At 38.9% G+C, this 15,687-nt stretch overlaps 3 protein-coding genes and 1 long non-coding RNA gene across 7 annotated transcripts; 2 read left to right on the plus strand and 2 right to left on the minus strand.

The window, feature by feature from the left end:
- Positions 1-308: 308 nt before the first annotated feature.
- LOC115763268 (probable serine/threonine-protein kinase clkA) lies at positions 309-5,059 on the minus strand. The gene is made up of 11 exons (XM_030705747.1): positions 5,026-5,059; positions 4,843-4,954; positions 3,686-3,852; positions 2,681-2,890; positions 2,396-2,608; positions 1,968-2,070; positions 1,808-1,897; positions 1,616-1,758; positions 1,238-1,447; positions 989-1,165; positions 309-595 (listed from the first exon to the last, which is right to left on the minus strand). Exons 1-11 carry the CDS (start codon positions 5,057-5,059, stop codon positions 309-311), a joined length of 1,746 nt encoding a protein of 581 aa, XP_030561607.1.
- A 2,329-nt stretch (positions 5,060-7,388) lies between these two features.
- LOC115763270 (mucin-2-like) lies at positions 7,389-9,017 on the minus strand. The gene has a single exon (XM_030705748.1). It carries the CDS (start codon positions 9,015-9,017, stop codon positions 7,389-7,391), a length of 1,629 nt encoding a protein of 542 aa, XP_030561608.1.
- Positions 9,018-9,669: 652 nt separating this feature from the next.
- LOC115763101 lies at positions 9,670-10,402 on the plus strand. 2 transcript variants are annotated; one of them, XR_004017862.1, is made up of 3 exons: positions 9,670-9,770; positions 9,825-9,976; positions 10,037-10,402. It is a non-coding gene; the product is annotated as an uncharacterized LOC115763101 (long non-coding RNA). The 2 variants fall into 2 exon arrangements; XR_004017863.1 differs by having other exon boundaries at positions 9,725-9,742.
- Positions 10,403-13,284: 2,882 nt separating this feature from the next.
- Positions 13,285-14,464, plus strand: LOC115763217. Of its 3 annotated transcripts, none has more exons than XM_030705686.1 (3): positions 13,285-13,492; positions 13,539-14,198; positions 14,339-14,464. In XM_030705686.1, exons 1-3 carry the CDS (start codon positions 13,423-13,425, stop codon positions 14,365-14,367), a joined length of 759 nt encoding a protein of 252 aa, XP_030561546.1. In that variant the 5' UTR covers positions 13,285-13,422; the 3' UTR covers positions 14,368-14,464. The 3 variants fall into 3 exon arrangements, with proteins under 3 accessions (XP_030561546.1, XP_030561548.1, XP_030561549.1); XM_030705688.1 differs by having other exon boundaries at positions 13,286-13,492; positions 13,551-14,198; XM_030705689.1 differs by having other exon boundaries at positions 13,288-13,496; positions 13,551-14,198.
- The last annotated feature ends 1,223 nt before the right edge of the window (positions 14,465-15,687 follow it).

Raw genomic sequence — 15,687 nt, forward strand, 5'->3', positions numbered from 1 at the left:
GAATCGGCAGTAAATTATTAAAAGGCGGTAGACTTGAAAGCGGTAAAGCAGGTGGTCGAGGACCTGGTGGAAGCGGAGGCAGTACTTGAAGACCCGGTGGTGGCGGAATTTGTGATAAAGGCGGGAACGAAATAACAGGAAAATTTGGAGGTGGTATTGCAGCTGGAAGTGGAAATGATGGAAGGGGTAAACTAGGCAGTCGGTCTGAATTCGCAAGGGCAGAAAGTGCAGGAAAAGGAAACATAAACGGTGGAAACTGTGGTATATGATGATGATGATGGTGCTGGTGTACATGATAATTGTCTGGATCAGTAGTAGATATAGGTGTCACTGTGGACAAAATGGCATTTGTGGAAATTGAGTTTGAAGATGGCGTTGTAAACACTGAAGTTGTAGACATTGGAGTTAATACAGTTGGTTCTAGAGAAGTAGAACTCGGAGAGAATGTAGTAGTAAGTGGAGTTGTCCTTGTGGTTAAGAGTGGAGTTGTCTTCGTAGTTGAAACTGGAATTGTCTGTGTTGTAGAGATTTTGGTAGTCTCTGTAGTTAAAAGTTGAGTTGTCTTTGCGGTCGGAGCAGGAGTAGTTTTTGTAGACTTCGTTGTAAAGATTTTAGTTGTCTTTGTAGATGATACAGGAGTTGTCTTTGTAGTTGAAACTGGGGTTGTCTTTGTTGTAGAGATTTTGGTAATCGTTGTAGTTGAAAGTGGAGTTGTCTTTGTGGTAGAAACCGAAGTTGCCTTAGTAGTCTTCGTTGTAGAGATTTTAGTTGTCTTTGTGGATGAGACAGGAGTTGTCCTTGTAGTTAAAATTAAAGTTGTCTTTAAAGTTGAAAGTGGAGTTGTCTTCGTTGTTGCACCTAAAGTTGTCTTTGTTGTAGAGATTTTTGTCGTTTTTGTAGTTGAAGGTGGAGTTGTTTTTGTGGTAGAAACAGGAGTAGTTTTTGTAGCCTTCGTTGTAGACATTTTAGTTGTCTTTGTAGATGAGACGGGAGTTGTCTTTGTAGTTGAAACTGGGGTTGTCTTTGTTGTAGAGGTTTTTGTCGTTTTTGTAGTTGAAGGTGGAGTTGTTTTTGTGGTAGAAACAGGAGTAGTTTTTGTAGATGAGACAGGTGTTGTCTTTGTAGTTGAAACTGGGGTTGTCTTTGTAGTTGAAAGTGCAGTTGTCTTTGTGGTAGAAACAGGAGTAGTTTTTGTAGCCTTCGTTGTAGACATTTTAGTTGTCTTTGTAGATGAGACGGGAGTTGTCTTTGTAGTTGAAACTGGGGTTGTCTTTGTTGTAGAGGTTTTTGTCGTTTTTGTAGTTGAAGGTGGAGTTGTTTTTGTGGTAGAAACAGGAGTAGTTTTTGTAGATGAGACAGGAGTTGTCTTTGTAGTTGAAACTGGGGTTGTCTTTGTAGTTGAAAGTGGAGTTGTCCTTGTGGTAGAAGCAGGAGTAGTTTTTGTAGCCTTCGTTGTAGACATTTTAGATGTCTTTGTAGATGAGACAGAAGTTGTCTTTGTAGTTGAAACTGGGGTTGTCTTTGTAGTTGAAAGTGCAGTTGTCTTTGTGGTAGAAACAGGAGTAGTTTTTGTAGCCTTCGTTGTAGACATTTTAGTTGTCTTTGTAGATGAGACGGGAGTTGTCTTTGTAGTTGAAACTGGGGTTGTCTTTGTTGTAGAGGTTTTTGTCGTTTTTGTAGTTGAAGGTGGAGTTGTTTTTGTGGTAGAAACAGGAGTAGTTTTTGTAGATGAGACAGGAGTTGTCTTTGTAGTTGAAACTGGGGTTGTCTTTGTAGTTGAAAGTGGAGTTGTCTTTGTGGTAGAAACAGGAGTAGTTTTTGTAGCCTTCGTTGTAGACATTTTAGTTGTCTTTGTAGATGAGACAGGAGTTGTCTTTGTAGTTGAAACTGGGGTTGTCTTTGTAGTTGAAAGTGCAGTTGTCTTTGTGGTAGAAACAGGAGTAGTTTTTGTAGCCTTCGTTGTAGACATTTTAGTTGTCTTTGTAGATGAGACGGGAGTTGTCTTTGTAGTTGAAACTGGGGTTGTCTTTGTTGTAGAGGTTTTTGTCGTTTTTGTAGTTGAAGGTGGAGCTGTTTTTGTGGTAGAAACAGGAGTAGTTTTTGTAGATGAGACAGGAGTTGTCTTTGTAGTTGAAACTGGGGTAGTCTCTGTAGTTAAAAGTTGAGTTGTCTTTGTGGTCGAAGCAGGAGTAGTTTTTGTAGACTTCGTTGTAAAGATTTTAGTTATCTTTGTAGATGATACAGGAGTTGTCTTTGTAGTTGAAACTGGGGTTTTCTTTGTTGTAGAGATTTTGGTAATCGTTGTAGTTGAAAGTGGAGTTGTCTTTGTGGTAGAAACCGAAGTTGCCTTAGTAGTCTTCGTTGTAGAGATTTTAGTTGTCTTTGTGGATGAGACAGGAGTTGTCCTTGTAGTTGTCTTTAAAGTTGAAAGTGGAGTTGTCTTCGTTGTTGCAGCTGAAGTTGTCTTTGTTGTAGAGATTTTTGTCGTTTTTGTAGTTGAAGGTGGAGTTGTTTTTGTGGTAGAAACAGGAGTAGTTTTTGTAGATGAGACAGGAGTTGTCTTTGTAGTTGAAACTGGGGTTGTCTTTGTAGTTGAAAGTGCAGTTGTCTTTGTGGTAGAAACAGGAGTAGTTTTTGTAGCCTTCGTTGTAGACATTTTAGTTGTCTTTGTAGATGAGACATGAGTTGTCTTTGTAGTTGAAACTGGGGTTGTCTTTGTTGTAGAGGTTTTTGTCGTTTTTGTAGTTGAAGGTGGAGTTGTTTTTGTGGTAGAAACAGGAGTAGTTTTTGTAGATGAGACAGGAGTTGTCCTTGTAGTTGAAACTGGGGTTGTCTTTGTAGTTGAAAGTGGAGTTGTCCTTGTGGTAGAAACAGGAGTAGTTTTTGTAGCCTTCGTTGTAGACATTTTAGTTGTCTTTGTAGATGAGACAGGAGTAGTCTTTGTAGTTGAAACTGGGGTTGTCTTTGTAGTTGAAAGTGCAGTTGTCTTTGTGGTAGAAACAGGAGTAGTTTTTGTAGCCTTCGTTGTAGACATTTTAGTTGTCTTTGTAGATGAGACGGGAGTTGTCTTTGTAGTTGAAACTGGGGTTGTCTTTGTTGTAGAGGTTTTTGTCGTTTTTGTAGTTGAAGGTGGAGTTGTTTTTGTGGTAGAAACAGGATTAGTTTTTGTAGATGAGACAGGAGTTGTCCTTGTAGTTGAAACTGGGGTTGTCTTTGTAGTTGAAAGTGGAGTTGTCCTTGTGGTAGAAACAGGAGTAGTTTTTGTAGCCTTCGTTGTAGACATTTTAGTTGTCTTTGTAGATGAGACAGGAGTTGTCTTTGTAGTTGAAACTGGGGTTGTCTTTGTAGTTGAAAGTGCAGTTGTCTTTGTGGTAGAAACAGGAGTAGTTTTTGTAGCCTTCGTTGTAGACATTTTAGTTGTCTTTGTAGATGAGACGGGAGTTGTCTTTGTAGTTGAAACTGGGGTTGTCTTTGTTGTAGAGGTTTTTGTCGTTTTTGTAGTTGAAGGTGGAGTTGTTTTTGTGGTAGAAACAGGATTAGTTTTTGTAGATGAGACAGGAGTTGTCCTTGTAGTTGAAACTAGGGTTGTCTTTGTAGTTGAAAGTGGAGTTGTCCTTGTGGTAGAAACAGGAGTAGTTTTTGTAGCCTTCGTTGTAGACATTTTAGTTGTCTTTGTAGATGAGACAGGAGTTGTCTTTGTAGTTGAAACTGGGGTTGTCTTTGAATTTGAAGCTGGGGTTGTCTTTGTTGTAGAGATTTTTGTCGTTTTTGTAGTTGAAGGTGGAGTTGTTTTTGTGGTAGAAACAGGAGTAGTTTCTGTAGATGAGACGGGAGTCGTCTTTGTAGTTGAAACTGGGGTTGTCATTGTTGTAGAGGTTTTTGTCGTTTTTGTAGTTGAAGGTGGAGTTGTTTTTGTGGTAGAAACAGGATTAGTTTCTGTAGCCTTCGTTGTAGACATTTTAGTTGTCTTTGTAGATGGGACAGGAGTTGTCTTTGTAGTTGAAACTGGGGTTGTCTTTGTAGTTGAAGCTGGGGTTGTTGTAGCGGCTTTTGTCGTTTTTGTAGTTGAAGGTAGAGTTGTTTTTGTGGTAGAAACAGGAGTAGTTTCTGTAGCCTTCGTTGTAGACATTTTGGTTGTCTTTGTAGATGGGACAGGAGTTGTCTTTATAGTTGAAACAGGGGTTGTCTTTGTAGTTGAAAGTGCAGTTGTCTTTGTGGTAGAAACAGTAGTAGTTTTTGTAGCCTTCGTCGTAGACATTTTAGTTGTCTTTGTAGATGAGACAGGAGTTGTCTTTGTAGTTGAAACTGGGGTTGTCTTTGTAGTTGAAGCTGGGGTTGTTGTAGCGGCTTTTGTCGTTTTTGTAGTTGAAGGTGGAGTTGTTTTTGTGGTAGAAACAGGAGTAGTTTTTGTAGCCTTCGTTGTAGAGATTTTAGTTGTCTTTGTAGATGAGACAGGAGTTGTCTTGATGGTTGAAACTGGTGTTGTCTTTGTAGTTGAAGCAGGGGTTGTCTTTGTTGTAGAGATTTTGGTAGTCGTTGTAGATGAAAGTGGAGTTGTCTTTGCGGTAGAAACCGAAGATGTCTTAGTAGCCTTCGTTGTAGAGATTTTAGTTGTTTTTGCAGTTGAAATTGGAGTTGTCTTTGTAGATGACACAGGAGTAGTCACTGTGGTTGTAGTCGATGTTGGCACTGTGGTTGGCGTTGGTGTTTTCTCAGGGGTTGGCGTTGTCACTGTTGTTGGCGTTGGTGTTGTCGCTGTGGTTGTCGTTGGTGTTGTCACTGGGGTTGTAGCCGGTGTGGTGCGACAAATTGGTAAATCAGGAAACGTTGTACAAAGGTTACTTGTTTCTGTAGTTGTCAATGTGGTTGTAGTCGGTGTTGTCACTGTGGTTAGAGTTGGACTTGTCTGTGTGGTTGGCGTTGGAGTTGTCGCTAGGGTTGGAGTTGGAGTTGTCTGTGTGGTTGACGTTGGAGTTGTCGCAGTAGTTGTAGAGCGACAAGGTGGTATATTAGGATGTTTTATACAGAGATCACTAATTGTAGTTGTGGTTGCTGGCATTGTAGTTAAAGAGCCTTGCCTTAACTGAATTTGACGTAATCTATCTGGAGCACATTTAACCATATTCATGCAAATGCCGAAAATTACAAGAACCAGCAAATATCTGAAAGACTGATAATTTCTCTAAGAAGTTTTTATATCGAAATTGACTTTTGCGTTCTGACTTACCATGGCGAGCATGTGAGAAGTACTATTGTGTTTCGTTTTGCTAAGCTATTTATATATATGCTGACAAAGACATAATTTTGGTATGTGGAATATTTGCTTTTCTAGTTGTTTTTGCTGTCAATAAACTACTATCTCAAAAAATGACAGCAAATGTAATATATATACATATATATCGACCATGGGCATTAATGTGGTCTTTGGTCTTTATATTTCTAGCAAATATCGTTCCTGTTAGGTCAATGATTTTACTATTCCGCACTTAACTACTTTTATTAATGTATGTGTAAAAATTAAAGAAAACAAGTTTTCGTTTGAATTTGCGATAAAAGAATTTTAAACGTCCAACTTTTTTTAGCTGCGGATTTTTCAACTTGGGGAAACCTCATTGGGTTGTCTTTGTTGTAGAAATTCTTGTCGTTTGTTTAGTTGGAGGTGGAGTTGTTTTTATGGTAGAGACAGATGTAGTTTTTGTAGCCTTCGTTGTAGAGATTTTAATTTTTTTTGCAGTTGGAATTGGTGTTGTCCTTGTATTTGAAAGTAAAGTTGTGTTTGTAGTTGAAAGTGGAATAGTCTTTGTGGTAGAAACAGGTGTTGTCTTTGAATAATTTGTTGTCTTTCGAGTTGAATCTTGAATTATATTTATGGTTAAATCTTAGGTTGTCGTTGTTAGTGTTTGTCGTAATTTATCAGGACCGCATTTTATCATCGACACAGAAATGACTTGAAAAATTACAGTTAAGCAAAAACCTAGTCTTATATAATCTAAGAATTTTTAAAGGAAAAGTCTATTCCCCGTCGTCACTTCCCATATCGAGCAACTGAGCAACACTATTGATTGTTCTTTGTACAAAGCTCTTTATATAGGGACAGGGAAATGTAAAGCATTGCATAGATAAGTGAAATTTTCTTTCCCAATGGTACTCGCTGTCAATGAACTACAATCAGATTAGAAAACTAACCTTTGCAATATATATGTCAGCAGTGGAAACAAATTTATTAATTTTATCAACTTAAATAAATTATTTTGAAAGGTCAAAGTTTCCATTGCAATGTTACAAACATATATCTGAATGCTTCTTTTCTGAATGTGAGGGTAGGTACTACAGGGTCGCCGTTAAAGAAATGCATTTTGAAGCAACGCAATCACTGCTAAAAGACATTGCATTGCTAACATTATATTTAAAATTTTTGCCGAGTCTTATTTTAATTAATTTCAATATAAAATAATATATTGCTCTAGCTAGAAAATGGTCTTGTCTTTAAATATATTCAAACAAAATGTGGCATAGAAAGTATATATATTCTTGAGCAGAACGATGAGCCGAGTAGATCTAGTCATTGGCCCTATGTGTGGACACGGAAGCGCCAACACGTAGTCGTAAAATTTGAAATATATATTACTGCCCTATAAAATTAAAGTGCAGAAAGAGTTTTATCACTGTCTACTTACATAATAATTTGATTTGAGACAATATAAATAAAATGTAGTACGAGGCTGGATACAACCCCAAACGAATTTTACCCATTCTTGTGTTTAAAAGTTTCATAGTTTCATAAGAAATCTAGAAGATAGTCAAGAATTAACTATTAAGAAGTAGAGACGCTGCTTAATAGGCTCAACAAGCTGCATATATATGTATGCAGAAGGGAGTTTTATTACGCAGGTCGCTGCATAATATAGCTGTCATAGAAATTATCGGTCAAAAATTGAGTTCTTTAAGAAAAAAAAACGTTATTGTTTCTCGCAATATCTTTATGTTGCATCTTATAAACTAGCAAGTTCTTTTTATACAGTACAATACGGCTCTGGTAAAACTGAAAAAATCGAATAGCTTATATATGTATGTCTGAATGTTCGGCACTGCGAACATAGCGTTTCTTTATTGTTTGTTACTTAAAAATTAAACAATTTGCGGACACTCGGAAAACTAGGTGCCGGTCATTTAATCAATCATTTAATAAAAAGGCTCATAATGACAAATCGGTTGCTAGAAAAATTATTTACTAAAAATGGTTTAGTTTACATATATATTTTTAGTTTAGAGCAAGATTAATCCAATAAAGTTTCGTTTAAACATATTTATGGCTTATTTAATTCATCTTTCTTTTAAATGCTTTTAAATGTAGATCGCTTTTTATATATTCTTGTAATCATACAATTTTATGCGATTTTAGATGTTGTTTGACTGAGGGCTTTCCAATGGAAGCCAAAAGGCGGAGGTAGTGGTGGTCGGGGTGGAAGTCCAGGCAACGGTTTTAATGGATGAGCTGGTTGCGGCGGTAGGTGGGGAGACGGTAGGTGTGGTGGCGGTAGGTGCGGCGGATTCGGCAAGGGCGGTTCGCCCAGAACCGGAGCCGGGAGCGGAAGCAAAGGCAGCGGAAGAGGAAATAAAGGTATATGGTGATTATGAATGTGGTGATGGTTGTGGTGCTCGTGCTCTCCTCCAGAATTAGTGGGGGAAGCTGTGGTTGTCACTGTCTTTGTAATCAAAGAAGTTGTGGTTCTCGCTGGAGTGGTTACTGTGCATGTTGGGATTGTGGTTGGCGTTGGTGTTGTCACTGGGGTTGGTGTTGTCACTGGGGTTGGTGTTGTCACTGTGGTTGGCGTTTGTGTTGTCTCAGGGGTTGGCGTTGTTACTCTTGTCGGCGTTGGTGTTGTCAGTGGGGTTGGTGTTGTCACTGTGGTTGGTGTTGGTGTTGTCACAAGGGTTGGTGCTGTTACTGTTGTCGGCGTTAGTGTTGTCGCAGAGGTTGGCGTTGGTGTTGTCACAGGGGTTGGTGTTGTTACAGGGGTTGGCGTTGGTGTTGTCACTGTGGTTGTAGCCGGTGTGGTGCGACAATTTGGTAAATCAGGAAACGTTGTACAAAGGTTACTTGTTTCTGTAGTTGTCAATGTGGTTGTAGTCGGTGTTGTCACTGTAGTTGGAGTTGGAGTTGTCACTGGGGTTGGGGTTGTCACTGTGGTTGGAGTTGGTGTTGTCACAGGGGCTGGCGTTGTCACTGTTGTTGGCGTTGGTGTTGTCACTGTGGTTGTCGTTGGTGTTGTCACTGTTGTTGGGGTTGGTGTTGTCACAGGGGCTGGCGTTGTCACTGTTGTTGGCGTTGGTGTTGTCGCAGGGGTTGGTGTTGTCACTGTGGTTGTAGTCGGTGTGGTGCGACAAATTGGTAAATCAGGAAACGTTGTGCAAAGGTTACTTGTTTCTGTAGTTGTCAATGTGGTTGTAGTCGGTGTTGTCACTGTGGTTGGAGTTGGAGTTGTCACTGGGGTTGGGGTTGTCACTGTGGTTGGCGTTGGTGTTGTCACAGGGGTTGGTGTTGTCACGGTGGTTGTCGTTGGTGTTGTCACTGTGGTTGTAGCCGGTGTGGTGCGACAAATTGGTAAATCAGGAAACGTTGTACAAAGGTTACTTGTTTCTGTAGTTGTCAATGTGGTTGTAGTCGGTGTTGTCACTGTGGTTGGCGTTGGTGTTGTCACAGGGGTTGGTGTTGTCACGGTGGTTGTCGTTGGTGTTGTCACTGCGGTTGGGGTTGTCACTGTTGTTGGCGTTGGTGTTGTCACTGTAGTTGTAGCCGGTGTGGTGCGACAAATTGGTAAATCAGGAAACGTTGTACAAAGGTTACTTGTTTCTGTAGTTGTCAATGTGGTTGTAGTCGGTGTTGTCACTGTGGTTGGAGTTGGAGTTGTCTGTGTGGTTGACGATGGAGTTGTCGCAGTAGTTGTAGTGCGACAAGGTGGTATATTAGGATGTTTTATACAGAGATCACTAATTGTAGTTGTGGTTGTTGGCATTGTAGTTAAAGAGCCTTGCCTTAACTGAATTTGACGTAATCTATCTGGAGCACATTTAACCATATTCATGCAAATGCCGAAAATTACAAGAACCAGCAAATATCTGAAAGACTATAATTTCTCTAAAAGGTTTTTATATCGAAATTGACTTTTGAGTTCTGACTTACCATGGCGAGCATGTGAGAAGTACTATTGTGTTTCGTTTTGCTAAGCTATTTATATATAAGCTGACAAAGACATAATTTTGGTATGTGGAATATTTGCTTTTCTAGTTGTTTTTGCTGTCAATAAACTACTATCTCAAAAAATTACAGCAAATGTGATAAATATATCGGTGTGGACACTAATGTGGCCTTTGGTCTTTATATTTTTAAACAAACAGCGTTCCTGGTAGGTCAATGTTTCTACTATTCCACACTGATATACTTTTGTTAATGTTTAAACTTTCAATACAACTGTTGTTTACCTGCAGATTTTTCATTTGAGGAAACCTCATGGCAAAATATAAAAATAGGTAAGAGTATAGGTATACATTCTTGAAGCTGTCGGATTTGGAGTGTTCTTTGCTTTATAATTCCCTTTTTCAAATTATGTAAATTGATTACTGTCGAAATGAGGAACCGATAAGCAAGCTTTGAAATAGTATTTCCAAATATAGCATTACAAATCAACATTTTTTCATAATTCTTTTGGCTTCTGCTCCATTAACATCTATACATGTTTGTGTAAGTTTTTATGACTGTCTGCAAGCATGTGAGTAAACAATTTGATTTAAAAAAATATAATAATAACTCTGTCTTATTGCAGGGTCTAGTCTTTCGTGTGGTTAAGCATTTGTGATATCGTCTGTGTGAACTTTTGGCCTCTGACAATCGAGAGCGCCATGCAACCCAATCAATACTCACAACATTCGTGTGCAAATATGCAGTTCCTATATTTGTGAAGAACTTCCCTCAAGGGTAAGAATCGAATATAGGTTCTTGACGTCCATTTAACATTAATTAACTTATTTCTATTAGCAATAACCGTGATGTGCTCTCCTTGCTATTCTTGCTGCACTCCCTGTAGCAGTCCGTGTTGCAGCCCCTGCAGCAGCGCCTGCAGTAGTCCCTGCTGTATCCCATGTTGCAGTCCGTGCTGCAGTACCTGCTGCAGCCCCTGCTGTACTCTGTGCTGTTATATATCCTGTGACTGCACATGTTGCTCAACATGCTGTAGTCCCTGCATGTATCCATACGACTGCAATGTGTGCTGTATTGACAATGGCTGTTGCTGCTAGGAATATCTTCAGAATCAAATCTAGGTACTCGCCCAAGACTACAACTCGAGACTAGAACTAAGCTAACATAAATATGTAGACATACAACCCAAATTTTCAGTAGAAATTAAGCAACATAAAATAGAAATGCATAAAATATATAGTTCTTTCATTTCAAATAGACACCTGCTTGATAGAATCCTTAAATCTAAACTTTGTGATATAGTCAATATATCCATGCTAAAAATATATTGCAATATAAACTAATTGACATACAAGCTCAGCTCCCATCCAGCCATTTACTTTGATATTTACATATAAAGGAGGCGCTCCTTCTATTCTCCTAATGCATTGTCAATTTTATGCAAACGCTGTTAGCTGCTGGGCAAGTTTTGGCCATGGATACGCGCACGGCGCTTCAATTTGATTTGCTGAGTCGCAAGTTTGGCTCGGGTTTTTTGGCATGGAATTGGCTCTAGGTCTGCTGAGTTTCAGAGCTCCGTGTGTTGGTCTACGCTAATGGAGCATGGCGTTTGCACAGCGCTGCAACGTATACTATTCTTTCAATTTCGCAGTTTATTAATCCTATTTAGTTCCTTTTAACGTTGCTACCTGGGTAAATTTGCAGTTCCCAATGGCTTACAGTTTTAAACGCTTGACAAATTAAATTAAGAAATTTAAAAAGCAGAACTTAAATCCTGTTTCAATTATTACACTTTTTCAATACAACATAATTTAAAAGCTGCCTTAAATGCACTCATCTATAAGTTTAGAGGACATTTTGAAAATCTCTTTAATTTTTGCAAGCTGGAAAAATCCACCGAAAATAAAACAATAATTACAAATTATTGGGGTTAAATTATAATAACTTCTTCGGGGAGTCTTTAATTAAAAGAATAAATATAAACATTTATAAGCATTTTGACTTCTAGGATTCTCTTTCATTCTTTCCATCGCATTTGATAATCGTCGTCTTTAATCATATTTATAAACTCATCTCAGTCATATATAACGTCTATGTTAGAGGACCTGCAGCTTTAGCTGCCACTTGCACTATATAGAGCTACGCACACGTAGTACATAGTCATAGCTCAAAGATATGTAAAACCAATTAGCCAAAATGATGGCCAGCTTTGTTTGACGTTCGTGTGGGCTGCCCAGATTCGCTTGCAATTACCAGCCACAAAACAACAACAAGCCCAACAGATTTACTTGGCTGATGTGAAGGCATTGAAGTCAACTTTAACAACGAGTCGCACTCAATGCAATAGCTCACCTTTCTGCCCTATAAGCAGCTGCAAGCCCAAACACATGACGCACTGTGACCAGAGCATTGAAATGTAACAAAGCTGGGCCAAACACACAGACCCCAATTGGTTAGGGTGAAGTTCGGAAAAGGAAATCTGTATTGTTGGATAGCTTCATGTACAGCAGAGTGTGTGTACCATTGAAATCCGTCCCAAATGCTTTAATATTCAATCATATTTCTTGTTCACTTCAAATCTATTGCTCTACTACTATCCATCATATTTCTAAATATATTAAATCCTTTTAATTGATTATACATTTTCTATTTGAATATGTTTTGTTTTTTTTTTTTTTTTGTATGTACGACTCGTTGTGCATGCATTTTTACTGTGTTATCACACATTATTCTATCGATATCCTATAGTTCGATATTTATTTAAGTAAGTTTATATTATTATACTAAGAAGTTGAATTGTATAAGCCAGCTATATAGGCAGCGGAAAAAACGAAGAAAAACAGGGCAATTTTATATTTTTTATAAATTGTAATGTCTATTAGATGTTTCCATTTACCGATATATATCGACATATATTGCCTTTTGGTACCTTTAGAGTTATGCCTGCTTAAAGCAAGATGGAGCTTCAGAAATTCCTAATTTGAGCATCCGCACATTTTCTAAGACTCCCTTAAACGACGAGACCCATTAGCAGAATTTTTCACAAAATATTCTGGGTCATTTAGGCTGTAAATTAACTTTCGGTCCCTTAAGTGAGGCACTATCAAGAGATAGTTTAAATATTTATCAAAGCGAGTGAAATTATTAACCACTGAAGGTAATTAATCTTAATTAAAACGATGCCACAAAGCGTTGCATGAATTTCGTATGCAGCCCGGGTAAAAGCTGTGAGTCCAGTCTTAAGCCTGTGCCGGTTGCCTATTTAGAATGTCCAAGGATTGTCAGCAAATCAGGTGCACTACGTGATGTGCTTTCGATAAAGTGCACGAATAAAAGAAAATCGCCGAAAGGAAAAAAAAAGGAAAAAAGAGAAAACTTTTAATGCGCTTAGGCGACGAACGATACACAGCAGAAAATGTTGAACGGTAAATGGTAAACAAAATCAGGAACAAGCCAGACCACAGAGCTGCCAGCACTTAAAATCCTCCTTCTGCGCAGCCCTGAAACACCATCCCAACCATCCAAAACGAAACCGTGCGTGAGCAATTTTTCTAAACGAGACGCCAGGTAAGAAAGACCAGGAGCTGCAGCACGTTTCGGGTGCGATTGCTGGACATGGTTGCTACAACAAGATGTTGATAATGATGATAATCATCATCATCGTAATAATGATGATGATGATGGTCGGTTAAGGATTATTTAAGTCATACTGAAGTTTTGCCAACTAAGGTGGGGCCGACCTTTTCAATGAACATTAAATATTACAAAATACTTAATGCACTTTCGTTAGGGCTCAATTTGAAAGGTGCTTAATGGACATTAGGCTGGATATTTCGCTAATGAAGCGCATCGTTGTGCATTAGGTGACATTAGTTAGGATATGCTTGCCAGTTACACGTAATTTTTTGAGTACATTGCCGAAATTCACTTTCAAGTTCCAAGTAGACAATTAAAAACGCACGAATGCTCATTTGACAAGCATATAACATATGATACTGAAACTCGATTCTTATCGATATGTTTGGGAAGACAACTTATTCTATTGCTTCCAACAAACTGAGTAGGCCAACGCTATACAAATACAATTTTTTACCTAAGCTACACTAAAATTTTCATGTTGTCACATCTGCTACAACCAGATACAATTTTGAATCAACTGTTAGGAGTTAGGCAAAATTGTTAAGCGTTTACAAAGTGCCCATCTGTAAATTAATAAGTTCCGAATGGCCGCCAAAAATCTTAATAAAATTAACAGTATAGGCCTTTTTGGCTTAGCCCAAAGATTACCAAAAAGTAAGTAAGTAAAAGCTTGGGCAGCGGATTCCAATTTAAATTGCAGCTCCTTATTTAGGTTGCGCTCCGCATCGATGTGTGACATCTTTTAAGCAGTTGAAGAAACCAATAACTGAACCTGATTACTCCAAATTCATAAGCAAAAACTCTGCAATAAGTCTGATTAATGAGGAAAGATCACGAAAAAGTGTACCCAATTCAGAGAAACGGCTTGAGACCCATCTGGCTGCCGAGCAGGTCCGCAAATGCAATGAGATACTCAAGGAGCACTATCTACAGAGGCGGAAACTGCAAGAGAAAATATTAAGCGGAGTAGACATACAGGAACCTACTTTGTCAAAGAAACTGAAAGATCTCATGGCCCACGAGGCTCTGAGCTCAACTAAAAATCATTATAAAGTCGAATATCTCAGGCGGTTTAACGGTATGGAAAACAACCGCTGCCTAGTCGACTATAGACCGCAGACTAGTGGCTTTGTAAAGCGCTGGCACATGAGAATACCAACACGCATGCTAAGCGAATATGATCAGAAGCATCTAAGCGAATTGGATATGACTATATTGAGCAAACGTGGCCGCAAAGTTGACAAAATTTTAAAGCCTCCCGAAAAAAAACCTCATGCAATACCGTCGCCCAATAAAAACACTGAGCCAGAAAATAAATTATTTATGGAAAACAGTAAGAACCAAAGGATGTGGCAAATAGGTAAGTACAGATGGCAAAATATAACAAAACATTAGGCTGGTCTTGGTTGGGACAATACAAATTGAGAGCTTGGAAATATATAAAAAATAATGTCGTAAGTGTAGTTGCATTCGAAATTAAATTCCCTTACATCATTTCAGGTTCTCGTAAAATTCCACGTTTGGACTAATTGGCTACCCTACAAACAATAGATAGATATTTATAAATTCAAAATTTTATCAAAATTGTGATTTTGGCTTAAAATATTTGTAAATTTGTTTTCCCGACTCAAAGAAATATAATATTACGTGAAAATTGAAACGAAACTCCTTTTAATTGGTAGAACGCATGGTAAAACGTTAAGTGGAACAAGAAAGTAAACGTGAACAAGTGTAAAAGTATAATTATTTTCCAAAATATACCTACTAAATTAGGGGACCGTTGGATATCTATAGAAATTCCATTACCATTATAGCCTTCAACAAATCTTTAGGAGAGTAACAAATATTTTGAACGCTTTTGCAACAAAGCCCATAAAAGCCAAATAAGACTTTTGTACAAGCATAAGAAATATAAATTTCGAAAGATTGACAACCATTAAGTTGTACATCCTGCAAAGCCTCCCCTGGGCCGCACAAAATGTTGGCAGAACAATTAGCCAAACATTTGAGTGCCCGGCTTAACGCACCACTTAGCCGCCGAGAAGTGCACACAGTAGAGGCGCCCATTTAAGATGAAGATGCCATTGCCTCACAAAGACACACCTACACAGCCACACATAAAACATGGTCGAAAAAATTAATTAAAACTTACCTCAATGAACTGACAGCCAATTAAAGTTTACGCAAGAGACACGACAAAAAGTCGAGCAGCAAGAAAAACAGCTGAAACGTGGCAGATAGTAGACAGAGGGGAGAGGAGGAGAGGGATTCAGGGGGTACAGACGATGAGCAAATGTAACGTTCAACGCGCCATTAAGCGCGCTGCAGATCAGCGGGGGCCCAGCGGGGGCCCAGCAGAGCCATAGGGGAGAAACAGTTTATTGGCCAAAAGCAAACAAACAAAGGCCAACAGAGACCAAAAGGCAAACAATAAGCAGCAGCCGAGAAGCAGCAGTGAAACAAAGGCAAAAGAGGCAAACGAATAAATACTAGAAAACAAAATGGAGTGTGCCCCAAACCCCCCCTGTTCACGATGGACAGGATGTGACTTGTTTGCCTTGGACTTGAGCGGCAGCCGCTGCAGCAGCAGCAACAGCAGCAAAACAATTAACAATCTCCGTTTGTCGTAATTGACTCAAATGAGCGCAAACAATAAATAAAACAGTAACAGTAACAGTAACAGCAAGAGCAACAGCAACAACAAGAGCAAGAGCAGCAGTAACAGTAAAGGGAACGGGAATGCTAACGGTAACCGTAACGGGCAACGGCAGCGGCAAAGATAGCAAAACAATGCCAAAAACCGTTGACAATGACGATGGCGACTCTGCCACACAAACAAAAATATCCTT

This window comes from Drosophila novamexicana, unplaced genomic scaffold (assembly GCF_003285875.2).
Source record: "Drosophila novamexicana strain 15010-1031.04,08,12 unplaced genomic scaffold, DnovRS2.1 tig00000689-arrow-pilon, whole genome shotgun sequence".
Classification (NCBI taxonomy): domain Eukaryota; kingdom Metazoa; phylum Arthropoda; class Insecta; order Diptera; family Drosophilidae; genus Drosophila; species Drosophila novamexicana.